Below are 21,164 nucleotides of genomic sequence, written 5' to 3' on the forward strand. Positions count from 1 at the left end.
ACACCGCAGTCAAAGGTCGTTGGACCCACAGACTGATTCCAGATGTGTCCAACTGGGTTGATAGGAAGCATGGTCAAGTCAACTTCCACCTAACACAGGTGTTGTCTGAACATGGCTGCTTTAAGAAATTCCTACACAGGTTTGGCTTCGCAGATTCTGCGGAGTGTCCTGAATGTGTAGGTGAGGTAGAATCGGCAGAGCATGTGATGTTCGCATGCCCGCGATTCGAGGTAGAACGCAATACCATGCTGCTTATTAGTGGTATGGATACAACCCCGGACAACCTCGTCGAGAGGATGTGCCGGGAAGAAGCTATATGGAATGCGGTGAACACAGCATCTCAACAGATCATGTCGAAACTGCAGCGGTGGTGGCGTCTTGAACAAAACCAACGAGTGCAGTAAGGGCACCTGTGATGCAGTGAACACCTTGCTCACCCCGACAACCAACATGTCGCGGGTGGGCTGCGGGGACCTCAGTATGTAGATATAGAGGTCATTGCGGTTCACGCGCGGTGGTTGTTGTCGGGGTGCTCGTCTCCAACGTGAGATTATGATACGGACCGTTAGGTTACTATCATAGTTTGCGATCGACGGGTGGTGAGGTAGCCACCCTTGAAGTCGATGTTGTGTGTATTGACGTCAAGTGCGTTAGCATAGGCGTGAGCGTTCTCAATAGTCCCCCCCTGATGTATTGCTTAATTGCGGGCCGGGGGTACGGACTGGCGAAAGGGTTTTGGTTTTAGCGGGTCGGGTAAGAGTTACATGACATACCCATCCCCACACTACCTGAGTACCTCCTCAGGTGTCCGGTTGCAGATTTCCGTTTACCCTTGCTCAAGAAAAAAAAAAAAAAAAAAAAAAAATGTTGATCACAAAAGCTGAGTGGGATAACAGCGCCTTCTGCGTACTATTACTTATGCTTATTCTGTTGTACGAGGTGCCCAGGAATCAAAGAACGAACGCCTTTTCAGTAAATATATATTTGCCAATCGGCATGCAATTTTTAAAAATAATACGGGGTGGGGTAATCAGTTATTACAGCAAGGCCTTCGATTTTATTAAAAATTCTACACTTTACATTACTGGGAGTTCGTTTAAAAGAAGCATTTTTTCTCTTTATTTAGGGTATTTTTTTAAACGGCGTTCAAAATAATCTGTCGTACATACCTACGCTAACATTCCCATCAATACCCAACCTCGGAAGGCTTGATACGCAGGATAACGGGGACACTCGTACACGGAAGAATGGCCACCTCAGTTACGACGGCCGTCACTAGTTCCGGCGGGGTCACGTCGTAGTGCAAGTTGAGCGGCGTCAGATGACTGATCGATTCCCACTCGGCCAACGGATTACATGATCGATTCTCCCGAGTGCCCGAGTTCAAAATCAGATCGTTCGGATTGCCTACAAATGAAAAAAAAATGTTCGTATGAAAATGTTTGGTTAAGCATCAACAACGGCTCTCACCAATTTCATTATAAACGAATGCATCCGTCTGAACACGCTCGCTAAACTTGTGTGTTTCGCAGCACACAAGCACCGGGACGTTGTAGGACTTGGCCACTAGCGCAATCTGGGCCGTTCCCACGCGGGACATCACACATCCGTTGGCCAGCAGGGCATGGGCGCTGAGGAGTACCTTGGTCACCTCCGGCATGACGTAGCTGATGGCGTTAATAAGTACGCAGGTACAGTCGATTCCTTGGGCCACTAACTGGCGGAGCATTTCATGCTCTTGGTTGCGTGGTCGCGAATCCACGATCACCACTCGGAAGTTCTTGTTCCGATGGTTCGCTTCCTCCAGAATGTGTTTAATCAGCGACGAGCAGCCGTAGGTGAGAATGACGTCGCCGTCGTAAATCTTTTCTTGGACCGAAATGCTGATCGCCTCCTCAGCTTTCTCGATCTGATCCCGGACGTAGGTATCGATTGCTTCCTGAAGAAATACCTTTTGCTATAGGGTAAAAAGAGACACATATAAAAAAAGTAAAAAAAGTCCTATTCCATTGGGTATACTCACATCAGAGTCCGAATCCTTGGGGTTCAGTTGCCTGGTGTACATCTTTATGTATTTCAGTGCATTGGTCATGGACACGGAAAAGGGTCGGCACTTTTGCAGAAAAGTTATGTTCGGCTTGAGAATTTCTTCGAACCCACGGGAAAATTCTTTCTCCGGAGGCGTCTCATAATCGTTGATCATTTGCATTAAAGCTTTCAGAAAGGCCAAACAGCGAGCCTTGGATCCGGCCATGACGCCTTCGGCATACTGAAGACCAAGCTTCGTTATTGCGGGATGCAGCTGGCTGGAATTGACAATTTCCGAAGCGGCGAACTTTTTCGTGTAGAGGTGGTTGAATAGTTTGACCATGTGCGGTTGCTGCTGTGGCGAGTCGGTAGCTTTAACGGTTTTCTTCGGCTGTTTGCTAGAGGGTGGAGTAGTTTCTTTTTTCGCCACTGGGGTATCAGCCTTGGTAGAAGATTCCGCACTGGATTTCACGGCAGGGGCAGCCTTTTTGACCTGAACTTCAGCCTTGGCAGCTCGTTGGGCTTCCTGTATGGCTCGGCGTTCGGCTTTTGATGTTGTCGGTTTAGTGGCGGGTTTTGGTTTGGCCAAATCGGGGTTTTTAGATTCGAACTGCGCTTTACGCTCAGCTTTGCTAAGTTGCTTGGTGGATTGAGCTGGTAAACCAACCGCGGGTTGGGCATTTGCTGGTGGATCTGATATGTGCAATTTGTCGAGCTTTTCAGAGAGACTTGAATCCGTACTTGACTTTTGCAACGGCGTGGATTCTTGCAGCCCCACAGGTTTAGGCTTATCTTTCCCTTTACCCTTCGTTGCGGCTTTCGCAGCTTTCTTAGCTTCTCGTTCTGCCATCACTTCTTCACGGGACTTTTCTTCTTTAGGAGAATTCATGCTTTCTTTAGAGTTTTTTGCTGAATCAACACGACAAGGATCTTTTGGGAAAATGTCGTCCAATGCTATATCTTGAATTCCTGCAAATGCGTGTGCTTTTTCTTGGCGTGGTACTAGTTTAGGCGTATGGACTCGATTCACCTTTCGCGGTACCGCATTATTCTCAAAGGTATAATTCCCAGGCGTTGGAAACAAATCTTCCAATCGAATGTTATAAATAACAGAAATTGTTGCTTTGGGCTTTTCTGTGTCAACGGTGAAAGCAGGGAATATTCGTTCAGGTTCAATATTCTGAATTGATCGATTTTTATCGAAATTGTTCCGAATTTTTTGTGCAGATGTTCCACTATTACTGGTAGGTTGTAGTTTCTCTCTCTTTTTTAGAACTTTCCGTGCCTCTGCAGGAAATATTTGCGCTTTAGGGAAAATATCTTTATAAGAAATCGACTGCACTTCTTGATAATTCGTTTCCTGTTTCTTTCCTTTATTGCGCTTTCGTTGGCGTTTACTTGGATTCCTATTCAGCTGACCGGTTTGATCGGTCTGAAGTAGCTGTTGAAAGTTTTCCTTATTTGTTTCTACCTTAGATTCTTTCGGAGAGGCAGCTACCAGCTGAACCGGTTCTTCCTTTGAATGTAGATGCTGTCTTGGTTTATGCTTTCGCGGACGTCGTTTCTGGAAAGTATTAGAAGTTATGGTTAAGGTCAATGTGAAATATGTAGAAATACATTCAGTAACATTTCTGAATAGCTTAATTAGTGCTAGCATGATAATCCATTTTTTATAACAAAATCTAATTTACCTAAAAAATATGAAATAGATGTGAAATGTAGAGGAAACTGTGGGTGTTACAAGACAAACAATAGACAAAACATGTGATGCAGAGAAAGACTCGATTGCTAGAAATTGTGTACCGAGTTCAACATCATCTAGTTGGATCCCAGACTCGAATAACTATTTAAAGAGTCTTTAATTAAATAAATAAAATAATAAATAGTTGGATAGTGTAGACTGTAGAGTATGGCCTAGTAAACGAGATCAGGCTCAAAAAGCTTCTCAATTCAGGGATTTTTGTTGGCGTTCGGGTTCAAGATGCTGTAAAATGGTGATGCAAATTGGCTTTTCTTGGCCGTGTGGTAAGATGTGGTCGATTTTTGATTCCAGGTACGGTCTAGAAAATTTTTCGGGTTGGAAATTTTCTCGACTTCCCTGGGCATGAAAGTACCATCGTGTTAGTCTCGTGATATTCGAATGCAAAAATGGTAACTTGGCTTAGAAACCTTCCAGTTAATAGCTATGGAAGTGGTTAATGAACATGGGGGATGTAATGTCAATAAAAGAACGGCACTTTTGGAAAAGTCCAATCGTCATTTCACGATTCACAGTGATTTACCTCAGCGACGACTTGAAGCTGTTTTAAATCGTTAGCCGTTTCTCGGCCAAGTAAATATCGGCGTCCACCATTACCGACGTAGAATTCCGCTTCTACGGTTGGCCTATTAGATTTCTGGACTGATATCTTCGCCATAAAGGAGCATATAATTGATATCGCATTACCAGATCCATAGGCGAGTAAAGATTTCTCTGTTTTAATCTCTGTTCGGCCGGAGTAATACTCTGAATATAGCCGATTCCAACCAACTTCTCCTGACATCAGCACCAGAATCTTTCATGAACTGTGTGGAGGGTATTCGAGGACGTGATCCCGGTCGAGCTTCTCAAACACGGAAGTGAGCAGCTCCATCAATCAATCCACCACATTATCCAGAAAACATGGGAGGATGAAGAACTGCCTGCCGGCTGGTTGAATGGCCTTATATGCCCAATATATAAGAAAGGGCACAGACTAGATTGTGCCAATTACAGAGGGATCACGCTTCTGAACTCTGCGAACAAAATCCTGTCGCGTATCCTGTTTAACAGACTGAGACCGCTTGAGGAGTCCTTCGTTGGCGAATACCAGGCAGGTTATTGTGAGGGCCGATCAACGACGGATCAGATGTTTAGCCTGCGGATGATCCTTGATAAATTCCGGTAGTACAACTCATCATCTGTTGTTTGATTTCAAAGCAACGTACGATTCAGTGAAGAGAAATGAGCTGTGGCAGATAATGTCCGAAAATGGTTTTTCGGCGCAACTGATTAGACTGATACGTCAGAGGCGTCGCGTCCGCATGTGCAACCTGTGCACTGCACAGGTAGCAATTTTGTCCATAACATTTAAACTCTCGATAGATTTCTTGTCATTCTTATACAAATATATACTTGGATGTGCAAATTTACAATTAGGTATAAATACATAATCCTACAATATGCACGGATTTTTTACAGGCGACATGTGATATGAGGCAACTGAAATGCTGCGATGGGGGCGCGTTGTATTTTACTCCACGATAAATACCGAAACGACGCACCGCCACATGTTGTCCATCACGTGCACTTCCAGCCGAGAACGGTTTGCCATGCATCATCAGAGTGATTCAAATTTTGACTTTTTTGCCCCCCGATGCTTAAACCACAGACAAACAGACGTAACACTAGAGAAATTTCCATCGACCATGACTTCAACGATCAATTTGAATTTGATTGATTGTGCGTTTCACAACTAGAGGCGCTAGCGTCGTAATCCTTCGAGTTTGACATTTCACTCCAGCGCCTTCTGGTGACAATGTCTTACGAAAGATTGTTTCGTGTAACATGCTCGCAAGATGGTGGTAGAGGAATTGGACGATGGATTTTTCAGAAAAATGTCCAAGCTGTTACGTCTGCTTGTCTGTGCTTAAACGATTGCATTTGCCTTTTTATTAACCCACCTAAATTTTTAGCTAATTTGGATGTAAATTGAATGAGCACGCGCGGTTTGAAGTTTGTATGAAAATTGCTATGAAAACAGTAACTTTCATGGAAAACCGTTCCCCAACGCTTCCCTTTAAGCTTTATGAGTATATCGGCAAAATAAGAAATTTTACAAGGAAACAGGTCGTCTTTGTTGCGAAACGATTTGATGCTCACAAGAAAAGTTATTAAGGAAATATTGAATCGTGGGAAATTCAATTTAACACGTAAAAGAATAACATCAATATCAATAATGAGCATTTTTGTTTTCTTCATATCTTTGCTTACCGAGTAGGTACCTACACCGCTTCAAACAGCGCATGTGCGTTTGGTTGAAGAGCGCGCAATCGGAACAAAATAGAAAAAAAGGCGGTGATTAAATAAATTTTCTGCTCTCTCAAAGCGTTCTTCCATGGTGAAAATCCGGTTTTGAATAAGCACATCGGATCAAAAGCGTTAATATTTCATATTGATTGGGATTTTGGCCTATGATGAATTTTTCGTCAAATCCAATATCCAAAATATTTAGGAGCTATTCGTATACCATGTGGACATCTTAGGGAGTAGAGGGGTAGGAAGAATGTCCATGGTTCACAAATTATTATGCATCTCGAGATAAAATATAATACTGCGGCTTCCTGCTGGTTGCTTCTCAGGTAAGCGCGACGGTCACTAAACACAACAGTGTCAATGAAAATCTCCCCCACCGTATGCACTTGCCATGATAAACACTCTCCATGTACTCAGTGACTCCGGTTGCCTCTCACTAATACAATCGAACACTGATGTCATTTCGTGAAAGCACGTGGTTTTGTTCTGAGCGGCAAAATTCTGCCTATCTTATAACACAGCGGCTATCTTGACGTTTACCTTCACAGTCGAGCCTGCGAGTGTAAGACCGCCGCAGTATTCTAGAAAAAGATAAGCGCGACAATAATGAAAAATTGCATGATCAGATCAACGCTGATGGAGGGAAGAACACATCTAAAACTGTTCGACATCTGTCCACGTGGTATGAAAACAGCCCTTCGGAAAAAAAAAGATTCATCAAAGGAATAAACTAAAATAGAATAATCAATAATTAAGGAACGTTTAGATTATAAACTTCATTGTACAGACCCCATTTTTCTGATATGTATGACATGCTAATTACAAATGTGTATTAGCCGTCTAATCATTCTTAACAGTGGCGTAGCCACGGGGTGGTTTTGGACATAAAATCCCCCTAGAGACAAAATTTTTAGAAATTTTTTTTAGAAAGAAAAAAACAATTATTATACATCCATCCATTTTTAACGCTGCCTGCATTGAAGTTTCATGATTGGTACGTGCGTTTGATTACACTCCTCTCTATATCGATCAGCTGTTGTGAATCCTCTCAAAACTCTCACGTGTTTCAACTTCCCGAGTTGAAAGAATCCTTTTTCGGTATCATATTACAGATCAAAATACTTTTTACCAGCAATAATAGATCTAAATTATGATGAAGATATTTGTTAAGTAATTTGACTTGAAATTACTTACATGCAATTATGTTGAAAGTTTAACTAATGGAACATACGATCCATTGTATCTTTCGATTATTAAATGAGAAAATGTTTGTACGATTGTTGTGAATGATGATAAAACTTAATATTCATACACTAATTGAATAATTTATTTGCGAAATTATGAAGAAAATGGTGTATCGAACCATGAAAGGTTGATGCTTGAATCGTGTTTGTGGAAGCCGTAAGGTAGGCAATTATTTTTGGTAATGTACGGCGAAAGAAAACGACTCCCATTCACAAACTACATGACGTTTTAGGTTGTGGAAGGGTACACTGAACCCAAACATCAGCATCTTAATATATGATTTGTCATTCCCTGCGCTTTCAAACAGTATCCTTCCGTTTTCATATGATGAAAATATACGAATGAGCAATCGTCAAGATATCGGATGAATATAATCAATTTTGAGGTTGGTTATATTTCGATTACTGAACGCGTCATCATCTAATTTCAGTGTTGTTCTACGGTGTCAGAATGTCATTCTGTATGCGAATGTATAATTGTTTCCTTATGCCCTATAACGATAATCATCTGATTTCAGTAGGATTTTCTGTTGCATGTATTTATGCCATTGATCTGCACAATATAGACATCGCCTTCATTCGCAAGCCATAATCGCCTTAGAATGCCATCCTAATTGTACTATCGTTCGGGCCAGTAAAAATTTAGTGAAAGTGTTTGATTAGCAGTATTGATAATGGAGATATGGTAAGATAAAAGGAAAAACTATCTTTGAAGAAATATGTATACTAATGGAAGATTTTATACTTTTACAGAAACTGAGAGGTACTCAACCATAATCTTGCATTAAAAATAGAGCCTATCCAAACCGGATACTGCGTGGCAGCTATATATCACGAGATGCACGTTACGGATCTTTCTGGACCTAAAGAAAATATTTAGTTTGTGGGCGCAACTCGTATTTTATGCGGAATGCCAATCGATCAATATTTTTCTAGACTGCTTCTGTTTGTGTCGAATAACGGACATTGCAGCCAAAGTAAGAACGATGCAAAGCACAGTTCCAGCAGCAATTCGAACTGCGGCTGCAATGAAGGAGACGAAAATTTCACCAAGTGCGAGGACGTGCACAAGGACGAGGTTTATCACTAGTCAATATTCGCCGGGACAGTAGCCACGATCAGAAATCGGAAAATAATTATCGCGGATCAAGGACGGCAATGGTCGACTTACAACCTGAAGACGAATAGCTTGCAAATCGGCTGAGTGTGAGAGTGCTAAGCAATACGTATATGATAATTTGCGATCCCTGAAAATCGGAGTCTCGGCTGCTGCCGAATTTATGGAATACCAAGTGATCTACCAATCTGTAATGCCTTCATTTTTGCTGTGTTTAATTTTTAATTTCACATATCGTTATTTGATTATAAAAACATATATGATGATAAATATATAAAACGTTCAATTTATAAGGTTTGTTTTTTCTTCATTACAAGATCCAGATATCAACTAATATTAAAAGTATTCTTCAGCTTGCTTCAAACTGATATATATTTAGCAAAGATGTTTCGATCATTTGAAAACTGTAGTAAATTCATTCGACAATAATCCAACAAACCACCCATGTATGAATTGTAAAAACATATGGTTATTGGATGATTTTCATTTGTATACTTGTCTTTCAACATTGGTGGTAGTCGGATGAGAATCATCCGCAATGTGAATGATGATCGTTGTGGGGCAGGAGTGAATCAGTTTTCAGTCACATTCAGGATGATATTTTGGCTCAGTGTACTTGTCTGAGCGTTAAGGACTTTATAAATTTCAGAACCCTACCATACATGCTGCAGCATTACTAGAGGCTTGGTGTGGGTTGACAATGGTCAAGTTTAGCTTTATGTAATTTTCAAATGAAACTTTACCGCTGAGTGGACTAACCTATTTTTACAAAGATTCTCAGCAACCTAATCGCAAGCATCGGATATTCTATCCGTAGCTTTCGGTTACTTTCTCAAGTACAGGTTATTGGTGAGAATGTTTTAATTTTAGAGTTTCACATATAGGTAACGTAGTGCTACAAATCGAAACAATATATCAAACTGTTCGAACTTGTTGTGATGGATCCTCTGATTTCCCACAGCAAGCAGTCTGTCTAAAACTTAGCATGGTTTCGTAGCCGGTCGCTCCACTAGTACTAATTTATTGTGCCTTACATCTTTCATCACGAACAGGATAACGAAAAGAGCTCAAACAGATGTCATCTACACAGATCTGTCAGCTCGTGCTTTCGTGCTGTGCGGTTCTATTTTCTCTCTTTGCGGAAGGAAGTTTTTAATACTACTTTAGCTAATACTACTTTAGCTATTTTAATTTCAACAGTGCTTCTCAGCGCTATTTGTACCCACTGTTCCCGTTACGATCTTTGGCCTTCGTTTTACGTTGGACCCGTTTGCGGAAGTAAAATTCCGACAAGCGGTGGTAATCCTGCAGGGACACCGTTCTGGGAAAAAAACCTCTTAGAAGGTCACGTATCCACGCTCAGCAATGAGTATTAATAAAAACAAGAGAAAGGGGGAGTCTCTGAATTCTCCACTTCCTTCTAAGAAACAAGGTTTCAAGACCGTCCTGCCAAAGCGCGGAAAAAATAGAAGGAAGCTGGAGACTTCAGATATTCCTTCTAACTCTAATATCGGAAATAATTTTTCTCTTATCTAACTGAGCAATCAGTTCGATTTGATTAATGATTAAATTGAGCAAATCGAATCTACCTCTAGCCCAGGTGACTGCCGCGTTTTGCCGGGATCCTTTGACGATCGCAAACGTCTTCTTCAGTATTTAACTGAGAAGCGCCATACATTCTTCACATACGACGACAAAACTGAGCGATTGTTCAAAGTCGTTTTGAAAGGTCTCCCCAGTGACGACAAATCAAGACTGCTTTTGTAAACAAAGATTCAAACGACGATTTGACGAATCTGATAGCTCTCCCACGCAAACTAACACCATCAATAGGTAGGTGAAGGTTTCCGCTACCTGTTGATGGTGTTGGTTTGCGTGGGAGAGCTACCAGACTCGTCAAATCGTCGTTTTAATCTTTGTTTACAAAAGCAGATAAGTCGTTTTGAAAATTTTGTCTTGAAATCACTGGATGAGATCAAAATTGAAATTTCTGAATTACTTGGATTTTCACCAGTCCAAGTAATTAAGATGAAAAAGAAATCTCGCTCTGGTATTTCCCAGAGGGGTATTTCTCAAGAATTTTATTTAGTTCATTTTAACAAAAGTGAACTAAATAATATGAAAAGTTTGGAAAAGGCCTGCATTATGTCCCATGTCCGTGTTACATGGGAACATTTCCGCAGGCCTGGGGGAAATTTCCAAAACCCAAAAATTGATTTTTGGTGGAACCTCTCACGTTAAGGACGCTTGTCCTGTGAAAGAAGATTCCAATAAATTTAAATGTGCCAATTGTGGGGGCAATCATAAATCCAATTTCTGGGAATGCCCTTCACGCAAAAAAGTGTTGACCTCCCGTGCAAAATTGATGACGGGAAATTCCAATAGGATCCCGGCCGGTCGAGTAATTCATACCCACCACAATCAACTAACAAATTTTGCTCCTACCTCTCAACGGGTAACGAGCAGTTCGTCGAATTCTAATTTTTCAAACACGCCCTCCTATGCTAGCATCGCTGCAGGCAGGCATAACTTTATTTCCGAAAATTTACCGACGATGAATGACTTTCATACCCATTCTTCAACGGGAAATAACGTTCGTTTTGACGACTCAGGTAGCATGTCTGCTTCCGACTTTGATTTTCTTAATGAACAATTGCATCACATGATTGATGCAATGTTCAAAGCAAACACCAAAAAGAAGCAGTTCAGGTTGGTATCAAATTTACTCAAAGAATTGTTATTGGACTTCGTTTTAATGGATCCAAATAATTCTTTGAAAATTTTAAATTGGAATGCCCGCTCTTTAAAGGGCAAGGAAGATGAATTATTCAACTTCCTATCAGTTCATAATGTGCACATTGCCATTATAACTGAAACATATTTAAAACCTGGTCTTTTCATCAAAAGAGATCCAAATTATTTTATTTACCGAAATGATCGTCTTGACAGCGCCTGTGGTGGGGTCGCCATTGTCATTAATAGACGTATCAAACATAAATTATATTCTTCGTTTGAAACCAAAGTTTTCGAAACCTTGGGAGATTCTGTTGAAACAAATTTTGGACAATTCTCTTTTATTGCAGCCTACTTGCCTTTTCAATGCAATGGGCAGCAAAAGAATTGGTTGAAAGCTGATCTTCAAATTCTAACTCGCAACAAATCTAAATTCTTCGTAATTGGTAACTTCAATGCCAAACACCGTTCATGGAATAATGCTCAAAGCAATTCCAACGGCAAAACTTTATTTGAAGATTGTTCTGCGGGATATTATACTATTCAATATCCCAATGGCCCAACTTGTTTTTCATCCACTCGAAATCCTTCTACAATAGATTTGGTTTTAACTGATTCAAGTCAGCTGTGTGGCCAATTGGTAACTCATGCTGACTTTGACTCTGATCACCTTCCTGTGACATTTGAAATCTCACAAGAAGCCATTTATAATCCAATCAGCTCTACTTTTAATTATCATAGAGCTGATTGGGATTTATATAAAACTTATATCGATAGGAATTTTGATGTTGATATTCCTCTCGATACCAAAAGTGATATTGATAATGCTCTCGTATCATTGACAAATCTAATTGTCGAAGCCAGAGGCATGCAATTCCTAAATGTGAAATTAAATTCAACTCTATTATTATTGACGACGATCTTCAGCTACTGATCCGTCTTAAAAATGTGAGGCGAAGGCAATACCAAAGAACTCGCGATCCCGCATTGAAAGTTATTTGGCGAGATTTGTAAAATGAAATTTAAAACGTTTCGCTATTCAGAGAAATACCAATTTTGAGAATAATGTCTCGAAGTTGGATCCCAGTTCGAAACTCTTTTGGAAATTAATGAAAATCTTAAAAAACCTCAAAAGCCAATTCCAGCGCTTAAAGAGGGAAATAAAATTTTATTAACAAATGGCGAAAAGGCTCAAAAACTTGCTCAGCAGTTCGAGAGTGCCCATAATTTTAGTCTAGGTCTCACTAGTCCAATTGAGGATCAGGTTACACGGAGCTTCGAAGACATTCTCAATCAAGATAATGTTTTTGACCTTTCGTTGGGAACTAATTTGGATGAAGTGAGATCTATTACTAGAAAATTGAAAAATATGAAAGCCCCGGGTGATGATGTTTTTTTTTTTTTTGTGTCTTTATTAAGGAGACTTTCAGCCCAAGGCTGGCTCGTCTCCGAGAGGGTGATGATGGTATTTTCTACATACTTATCAAAAAACTTCCTCAGAGCTCTTTATCCTTTTTGGTTAATTTATTTAACAAATGTTTTCAATTGGCATACTTTCCAGATAAATGGAAAAACGCCAAAGTTGTTCCAATTTTGAAGCCCAACAAAAATCCAGCTGAGGCTTCTAGTTATCGCCCAATCAGTTTGCTTTCTTCAATAAGCAAACTGTTTGAAAAGGTTATTTTGAATAGAATGATGGTTCATATTAATGACAATTCTATTTTTGCTGATGAGCAATTTGGTTTTCGCCATGGGCATTCAACCGCCCATCAGTTATTAAGAGTAACGAATTTAATTCGGCTCAACAAATCTGAAGGATACTCGACTGGAGTTGCTCTTCTTGATATAGAGAAAGCATTTGACAGTGTTTGGCATGAAGGTTTGATTGTAAAATTGATGAATTTTAATTTTCCTCTGTACATTATTAAACTGATCCAAAATTATTTATCAGATCGCTCACTGCAGGTAAACTATCAGAATTCTAAATCTGATAGATTACCTGGAATGGCTGGTGTCCCCCAAAGGCAGCATACTGGGGCCCATATTGTATAACATTTTTACTTCTGACTTACCTGATTTACCACCAGGGGGTCAAAAATCTTTGTTTGCAGATGACACGGGCCTCTCAGCCAAAGAGCGAAGCCTTCGTGTCATTTGTAGTAGATCGCAAAAAAGTTTGGATATTTTCTCCACTTACTTGCAAAAATGGAAAATTTCCAGATGCTTCCAAAACTCAGCTTATAATTTTCCCACATAAGCCGAGAGCTTCTTATTTGAAACCTTCTAGCAGATATATTGTCACTATGAATGGGGTTCCAATTAATTGGTCTAGCGAAGCCAAATATTTAGGACTTCTGCTGGATCAAAAATTAACTTTAAAAAATCACATTGAAGGCCTTCAAGCCAAATGTAACAAATATATTAAGTGTCTATAACCACTCATAAACAGAAAATCAAAACTTTGTCTTAAGAACAAACTTTTGATTTACAAACAAATTTTTAGACCTGCCATGTTGTATGCTGTGCCAATATGGACTAGTTGCTGCAATACCAGAAAGAAGGCACTTCAGAGGATTCAAAATAAAATTTTGAAAATGATTCTGAAGTTGCCTCCGTGGTATACTGCCGTCATACGCATATTTGTCCCGTTTGCTGGGATTTCCTATGTACATGGGACAATTATGCGTAGAACGGTAGTATAGTACCAATGAACTTCATAGAATTTCTAATATTGAGACATTGCAACAAATGTCCAACAAAATAATTTCCAATTTTAGACAAAAATCGTTGCAATCTTCTATTGCAACGATTAGCTCCTTGTACCCTTAGTATAAATTAGGTTAGGTTTAGTTTAAGTTAAAAACATTGTAATTCCTACATGGTTCAATTAAACCAGAGGAAAAATCCTAACTGCCAGAGGCAATTGAAATGTATTAATAATAACTAAAAAGTAACATAGCAAATAAGGATGATAGTGTTAAGAAAACACGGAACACCTAGTCTAAGAGATGAATGCATGTATTAGATAATTAGCAAATAAAATCAGTTAAAAAAAACAGATCTGTCAGCTGCTTTTGATAAGCTAAACCACTGCATCGCTATCGTCAAATTAGACAAGTTAGGAGTAAATTGGAATGGTTATGATCATATCTATCCGGCCGCCAACTAACGGTTGCTATCGGCGACTGCAGATCAGATCCCTTCGTCGTTACATCGGGAGTACCCCAAGGAAGCCATTTGGGTCCGTAGTCTTCCTACTATATTTCAATGACGTGAATTTTGTACTCGAAGTTCCCCGCCTATCGTTTGCTGATGACCTGAAAATGTTCTTGCACATCCAATCCGTCGACGATTGCTATTTCCTTCAACGTCAGTTAGAATCCCTTGCCAATTGGTGCAACGTCAACCGTATGATAGTCATATTAGGCGTAGGAGGAGCAAGTAATAACAACAACTAGTCCGTCTGGTTGATTAACAATTAATGATTATTTATTCATAACGAGTTCATGGCTAGCTAAGTATTTAAGGTCACTCCTGACGGAATCCAAAGTGCTCGCGTTTTCGGGGGCACACCACTCGATACAGAGGTGGCGCACAACTGTCATTTTTGTTGATTTAGCTTTGCTGAGTCGCAGCATGCGTGAAAAACGCTTTAAAAGACCGGTAGTTCTCTACGAACACGAGACCTGGACGATGCTCGTGAAGGACCAGACCAACGCGCACTGGGAGTTTTTGAAAGGAAAGTGTTGCGTACCATCTATGGTGGGGTGCAGATGGTGGACGGTACGTGGAGGAGGCGAATGAACCACGAGTTGCATCAGCTGTTGGGAGAACCATCCATCGTTCACACCGTAAAAATCAGAAGACTGCGGTGGGCCGGGCACGTAGCTAGAATGTTGGACAGTAATCCGGTGAAAATGGTTCTCGACAACGATCCGACGGGAACAAGAAGGCGAGGTGCACAGCGGGTAAGGTAGATCGATCAGGTGGAGGACGATTTGCGGACCCTTCGCAGACTGCGTGGTTGGCGAAGTGCAGCCATGGACCGAGCTGAATGGAGAAGTCTTTTACGTGCAGCGCAGGCCACCTCGGGCTAAGTCTGATAATAATAATAATACCGATAGATACTCATTGGTATCATCTAAAACGATTGTTGGGGTATCTGATAGAACGGATAGAACAGTCTACATTTCCCTGGTCTACCAACAAAATAAAGATGCAGATTCATCTAATCTGTTTGAAACATGTGATTTATAAAGAATAATTTGAATTATTCAAAATCGCAACATGTGGTGTGGCAATTTTGTCGATATGTTTTAAAACCGTTGTCAAAACAAAACAATATCTGTAAAATGCGACTTTTTTAGTTTTTTTTATGAGATAAAGCAAAGCTGTCTAAATTGCAACTAACATGCAAAATTTGAAAAGGTGGTGCAAACATATTTGTGCCAAGATGTTAGGAAATGAAGTAAAAAAACCAAATCAAAGAAACTACACTACATCAATACACAGCCGCGAGGACACCCATCGTGTTCTGATACCTGTTTCGGAGAAGCTCCTGTGGTCTCCATTCTATCTGGATCGAAGGATTCCCCTTATCAAATGTGTTAGTAATTCGAAGGGAAAACAACTATTTGCCAAGTGCGACGAACTACACTAAAATTAATCAATCGCTAGAAAAAAAAGGGTGATGCAATTAGTTAACGTTGCTGTTGTTTTTTTACTGATCTAAGATTATGGATCAAACAATAAAAAAATATACTGGACTAGGGCCTTTCACTTTTACTTTGTCGCGTTTTCGGCTACATTGCTTTTGATCGCCATGAAAATATGGTTCCAAATATACGAGTTTTACCTGCTTATTGGAGTTATTCTAGAATCAACTTTTGAATTTTTCACGTATTGCTATTTTACCTGTTCCACCAATTCGAAATCTCAACTAAAAGCACAAACTTTAGCACAAAATAATTATCAAAAAAAAATATTTTATAAAACGTTGTCCGTGGTTCGCTTCGAAATCTCGGAATCGCATCACAAAAAATTGACGTTTCAATATTTTTGTTTTGATGACGTTTCGGAGCGAACGTTCTACACAGAAAACCAAAACTAACGAAAAGTGAACTGTTTTCACTCAAAACCGTACTTTGGGCCGGATCAATAACCCAATTTTGCGTAAAATGACTTTTCTAGCACTGTGTGAATTATATTAGTTCACTGTTGATTTACCGAGTTTATGGAAAAATGAGAAAAACAAGAGATCTACTGTGATTCAATTCTCGAGATCTGTCACCGCACTTCAACACTTCGGCCGTCGTCGACGTTTCGCCACGTATTTTTTTGTGTGTCTAAACAAAAGTTCTGCAAAGCCGGAAAGTTTCAATTAAAATCGTTAAATTCAACCCTCTGTATAGTCCCAAACGTAAGTAAAATTTGATTCAAGCATTTTTCTCTAGAAGAGATTCATCTTCATCTAAAAAATAAATTTCTTTCAACAGTAAAAAATGGATTCCATGATTCGATACATCTCGCCGGTGAATCCGGCCGTGTTTCCGCACCTGGCCAGCGTACTGTTACTCATCGGTACCTTTTTCACTGCGTGGTTCTTCGTTTTCGAGGTCTCGCGGCCGAAGCTGTCCGGCGGCAGTGGCAAGGAAGGTGTGATTTTCAAGGAACTGCTCATTTCGCTGTTCGCCTCGATCTTTCTCGGATTCGGGGTGCTGTTCCTGCTGCTGTCGGTGGGGATCTACGTGTGAATGCCATTTTTTGAAGGCGGCTCCGGCACCGAGAGAACTTTGTCAACAAACAACCTCCAGAAATCTATTCCGTAAGTTACGAACTATCTTTTATGCCTGTAACTTCGATGCAAAATGTTTTCTCCCTCGAGAGAACTGAATCTTGAGCGCGATCATGAGAATGTGGAAGGAAACAGAAGAGGGATTTACTGATAAGAATTTTCAATAATAACCTATTAAGCTTAGTGGGACTGTGGTGTCCAAAACTGAACATCAAAGAGTTGAAACATATCTGGTAGGAAAATTGAGAAATCATGAAACGGGGGGAGCAATTCGAAAATTATATCAGAACAAATGAAATTTGAATTCCTTCCTTTGTCATGTTGGTCTGTGGATAACGAAGAAAGTGGTAAATAAACCTTGTTTAAGCACTAAGCCGAGGTGAGGAAATTGGCAACGTTTCCCATTTTTATCTCCCACATTTTTTAACCTACTCAACATATTCCATCTGATCCGCGTTGAGGAAACACTGATCCTTACTACTCAAAATGTAGTAAACTAGAAGTTGCTAGTTTTTATTTCTACGACCCATTTATTTGCCAAAGCTTACTCGTCGATCGAAGCAGCTCAGACATGGATATAACTTCTGTCTCTGTGTATAATTACTATCATACTTCTACTTATGTGTACTATACTGCCGTTATACGCATAACTGTCCCATGTACATAGGAATCACAGCAAACATGGGACAAATATGCGTATGGCGGCAGTATACACCCCGAGTGGTGCAAAGAGCTGTCTTGACATATCTCCATCCTGATCGATGTCCAGCTATCGCCTTAACCTGTTGCCAAGAGAAATTTCGCTCGATCTTTTTTATGGAGGCTACTTTGCAATGTCCAGCTGGGCTCCTGTCTAATGCTTTTTCATAGATTTCATGCCCGCCATCACGTGAGGTGGCCGATAAAGCCATACTCCCGTCAATTGCTGTCGATCTCAACAGAACTGGAACACGTGACCCACTAAATTGAATATTTATCCTCAAGTTTAAAAATCAATGGGAAAAAATTCTACGTTTGTTCATAATCACGGAAGAGGCTTCCGTAAAAAAATCTTGGGAAATAATGAAGGCATCCCTTCTTTTAAAACTGATCAATTCCCTCTAGACTAAACGAGAAATAATAAAAATGAGATTTTTCAAAACTGATTAATTCCTTCTGGACTAAACATCTCCAGGACTCCAAACTAACTTTCGTTTTGGACTGCCAAGCAGAGCTTAAAATATTCATCTTCATGAAGCAACTTCAGTCCGAATTTTGACAAACATCGCATGAATATTCAAAACATAGAATGACATAGTCAGACGACTACTCCTCGAACTCATTCATTCGACTGTCACTGAATGTGTTTACTATGTGCAGAAAAAACCATAATTAGCATTGTTTCTGTTGATGTTTACCGCTGAAAGTGCCTCGCGGATGAAAATCGGATTTAGTCCTGTGTGATAAATAACTTTACTCATTTGAAACGTATTCAGGTTTCTGATAATTTATCAATTTGTAAAGTGTGCATAAATATTCAATGACTAATATTCAACTGAATATTGACTGTCCAGAGCCGACTATGAATGTGTTGGAAGTGAACTGACAAATGAAGAGAAATGGACTTCACTAAAAAATTTCGATTATTTTACACTCTGCTGCCAAGCCCTGTTCCAACGCGGCTTTCCAATCCAAAACCAAATGTATGGGGCTCTTAGATTGGTCAGTCTGGAAGAAGTTGATCTGGTACAGCGCTCCAAGCAGTCGTATGCAGAAATGGTGAAGTCGCAAGACACATCCGCAACTGCAAGTAAGTGATTTTTATGATGTCATTTCCATAGACGAATCGGACTCTGACGTAGTATTCTGCGGAGGTACACGTACCCGAAAAGAGGAAGAAACTGTCTTTCCCGGGATTGCGCCGTAAGAAACAAAAAATCATCCCTAGAAGCTTGCCGAAATCTGATGGTAATGGGGGATTATTTAAAATTCCGAAGCAACCTGTCTATATTGCTCCTTTTGACCCATGTTGCAGTAAGACGTTCCCGCCATAGCCTAAAACTGATGTTACAAAGAAACAAGGAATATCTCTGAACAGAAAACTGCTACTCGCACTTCTAAGCTAAAAATCTCGTCCAAGAGAGGATTGATATCCTTTAAGGACCTTGTGGATCGTATTTTGAACTTATTCAATATTCCGAATTCATTGAGGCCTGATAGGGATGAATGACCGCCTGAGTTAATATCCCTCAAAAACAAACCATCATCATCATCATTATTGAGGCCAATCATTGACCTCTTTATTCGGACCGTTGAAAGTTATCTGAAGCAATTAACTGTTTCATGGCCCCTTCTTGCAGCAATTGTATCTTTCGATGGATAATACGGCCAATACCGAAGATACAATCATTGTGCTGCAGTGGAACTGTCATAGTCTGAAACATAAATTGGACGTGTTTAAGTTTTTAATTCGCAACTCCGATTGCGATATATTTGAACTCTGTGAAACATGGCTTTCTTCTGAAGATGAAATCAACTTCCAAGATTTTAACATTATTCGCCAAGATCGGAATGATCGTTATGGTGGCGTTCTTTTGGGAATCAAAAAATGTCACATTTTCTACAGAATTCCCATTCCGACTGTTAATGGTTTAGAAATCGTCGCTTGCCAAGTAAATGTAAGGAATAAAGACCTTTGGAATAAAGACTTAATCGTCGGCATCTTTGGAGCGCAGTCTCTCTTTTATCGTCCCCAGTTTCAATACTGGGTGATATGAATGCACATGGTATTGCATAGGGCGAAACTAGAGACGATAACAGAGCGCCTATTTTCTATGATTTGTGCGACGATTTCAACTTGAATATTTTGAATACAGGCGAAGTAACTCGAATAGGACCTCAAGGTCATGAAAGTCGAATAGATCTGTCTTTATGCTCTAATTCACTATTATAGAATTTATATTTTCCCCTTTTCTGATTTATAGAAAACTCTTTATTTCAATAATCTTGACGCCGGCCTTCTCTCTTGCGTCCGCATCGCCACACGTCCTCCATCCAACCCCCTTACCTCTTTCCCTTGTTCTCTCCTCCCCAGCACGCTGCATCGTTTCTTTCAGTCTCTCCTTTCTTTCAGTTTCCGAAGGGATAGGACCCTACATCCCACCTATCATTTCTAATTAATGTGGTATATAGTCTTTGAACCTTTTTGGCTCCAACCGCCTTCGTTTAAGTGGCACTTCTTGATTACCGACGTTCGGTGTTGTATCGGTTTTCGAGTCACATCCACGTAGCCTTTCCAAAGGTACGTAGTCTTGTTGTGCGTCCACCGTCATATCTTTTTGCACCTTTTCTGCTTCGTGTGTATTGCTTCCGTATTCAGTTTCAACTTTTTTTAGATGCGACACATTGCGCTTCAACTCTTTTCCAGAGACAGTTGATTTTATGACATATTCCGACCCCGTTTTGCTCAATACTTCATACACTTCTGGAGAAAATGCTGAGCACAGCTTATGTTCTTTCTTCATACGCTTCACATAAACCTGGTCTCCAATAGATATAGAACTGTCATGAGCATTACGCCTGTTGTCCGCGTACTCCTTCCCTTTTGCTTTGTACGTTTTATCACGATCTCTCATTTCTTCATCATCAACAGTGAACTGATGAATCATTGGTAGCTTACTTCGAATTCGACGCCCAAACATTAGTTCCGAAGGAGATCTTCCTGTGACAGAGTGGTTTGTCGCATGATAGGCTAAAAGAAATTTCCTCAATTCCATGCGCCAATCCTTTCCTAGTTCATTAGCTATACGTAATCGTTTTAGGATAGACCTATTCTGGCGCTCAACCTCACCATTGGCTTGAGGCCAATACGGTGTAGTGTTGACAAGCTCTACACCTAATTCCTGACAAAAACCTTTAAATTCTACACAATCTGCGCTTAACTGTGGTCCGTTGTCCGCCCTAATTGACCTGGGGATTCCAAAACGCCCGAAAATAGTTGCGAGTTCTCCGATTGTATCCTTCGCCGTGATTGTTCCCATTTCAGCAACCTCTATAAAGCGACTATAGTAGTCAACAACTACAAGCAAGTGTTGACCATCTGGCAACGGCCCTAAGAAGTCTATCGCTATTTGCTCCCACGGACCAGCTGGCAACTTCTTTCTCCACATTGGTTCTGGTGTATCCGGAGCGGCTACCAACGTGCAACCTCTACAC

General features: G+C 40.3%; 2 protein-coding genes across 2 annotated transcripts; one reads left to right on the plus strand and one right to left on the minus strand.

Annotated features, from left to right (window-relative positions):
• Window positions 1-1,081: 1,081 nt before the first annotated feature.
• On the minus strand, window positions 1,082-16,239 carry LOC134209222 (translation initiation factor eIF-2B subunit delta-like). Its single transcript, XM_062685214.1, has 5 exons — window positions 16,091-16,239; window positions 15,718-15,849; window positions 2,024-3,592; window positions 1,471-1,957; window positions 1,082-1,407 (listed from the first exon to the last, which is right to left on the minus strand). The coding sequence occupies exons 2-5, from the start codon at window positions 15,745-15,747 to the stop codon at window positions 1,187-1,189; spliced, it is 2,307 nt and encodes a 768-aa protein (XP_062541198.1). The 5' UTR covers window positions 15,748-15,849; window positions 16,091-16,239; the 3' UTR covers window positions 1,082-1,186.
• Window positions 16,240-16,438: 199 nt separating this feature from the next.
• LOC134209223 (transmembrane protein 258) lies at window positions 16,439-17,179 on the plus strand. The gene is made up of 2 exons (XM_062685215.1): window positions 16,439-16,595; window positions 16,672-17,179. The coding sequence occupies exon 2, from the start codon at window positions 16,678-16,680 to the stop codon at window positions 16,927-16,929; it is 252 nt and encodes an 83-aa protein (XP_062541199.1). The 5' UTR covers window positions 16,439-16,595; window positions 16,672-16,677; the 3' UTR covers window positions 16,930-17,179.
• Window positions 17,180-21,164: the final 3,985 nt, after the last annotated feature.

The sequence above is a fragment of the Armigeres subalbatus genome, chromosome 2 (assembly GCF_024139115.2).
Source record: "Armigeres subalbatus isolate Guangzhou_Male chromosome 2, GZ_Asu_2, whole genome shotgun sequence".
Taxonomy (NCBI): domain Eukaryota; kingdom Metazoa; phylum Arthropoda; class Insecta; order Diptera; family Culicidae; genus Armigeres; species Armigeres subalbatus.

Excerpts from the sequence above, each read along its gene's own strand:
- LOC134209223 (XM_062685215.1), top strand. The coding sequence starts at position 16,678 with ATGGATTCCATGATTCGATACATCTCGCCGGTGAATCCGGCCGTGTTT.
- LOC134209222 (XM_062685214.1), bottom strand. The coding sequence starts at position 15,747 with ATGGAGACCACAGGAGCTTCTCCGAAACAG. Across the intron at positions 3,593-15,717 it reads CAGGAGCTTCTCCGAAACAG|AAACGACGTCCGCGAAAGCA; the intron begins GTATCAGAACAC and ends AATACTTTCCAG. Across the intron at positions 1,408-1,470 it reads ATTCGTTTATAATGAAATTG|GCAATCCGAACGATCTGATT; the intron begins GTGAGAGCCGTT and ends TTTCATTTGTAG.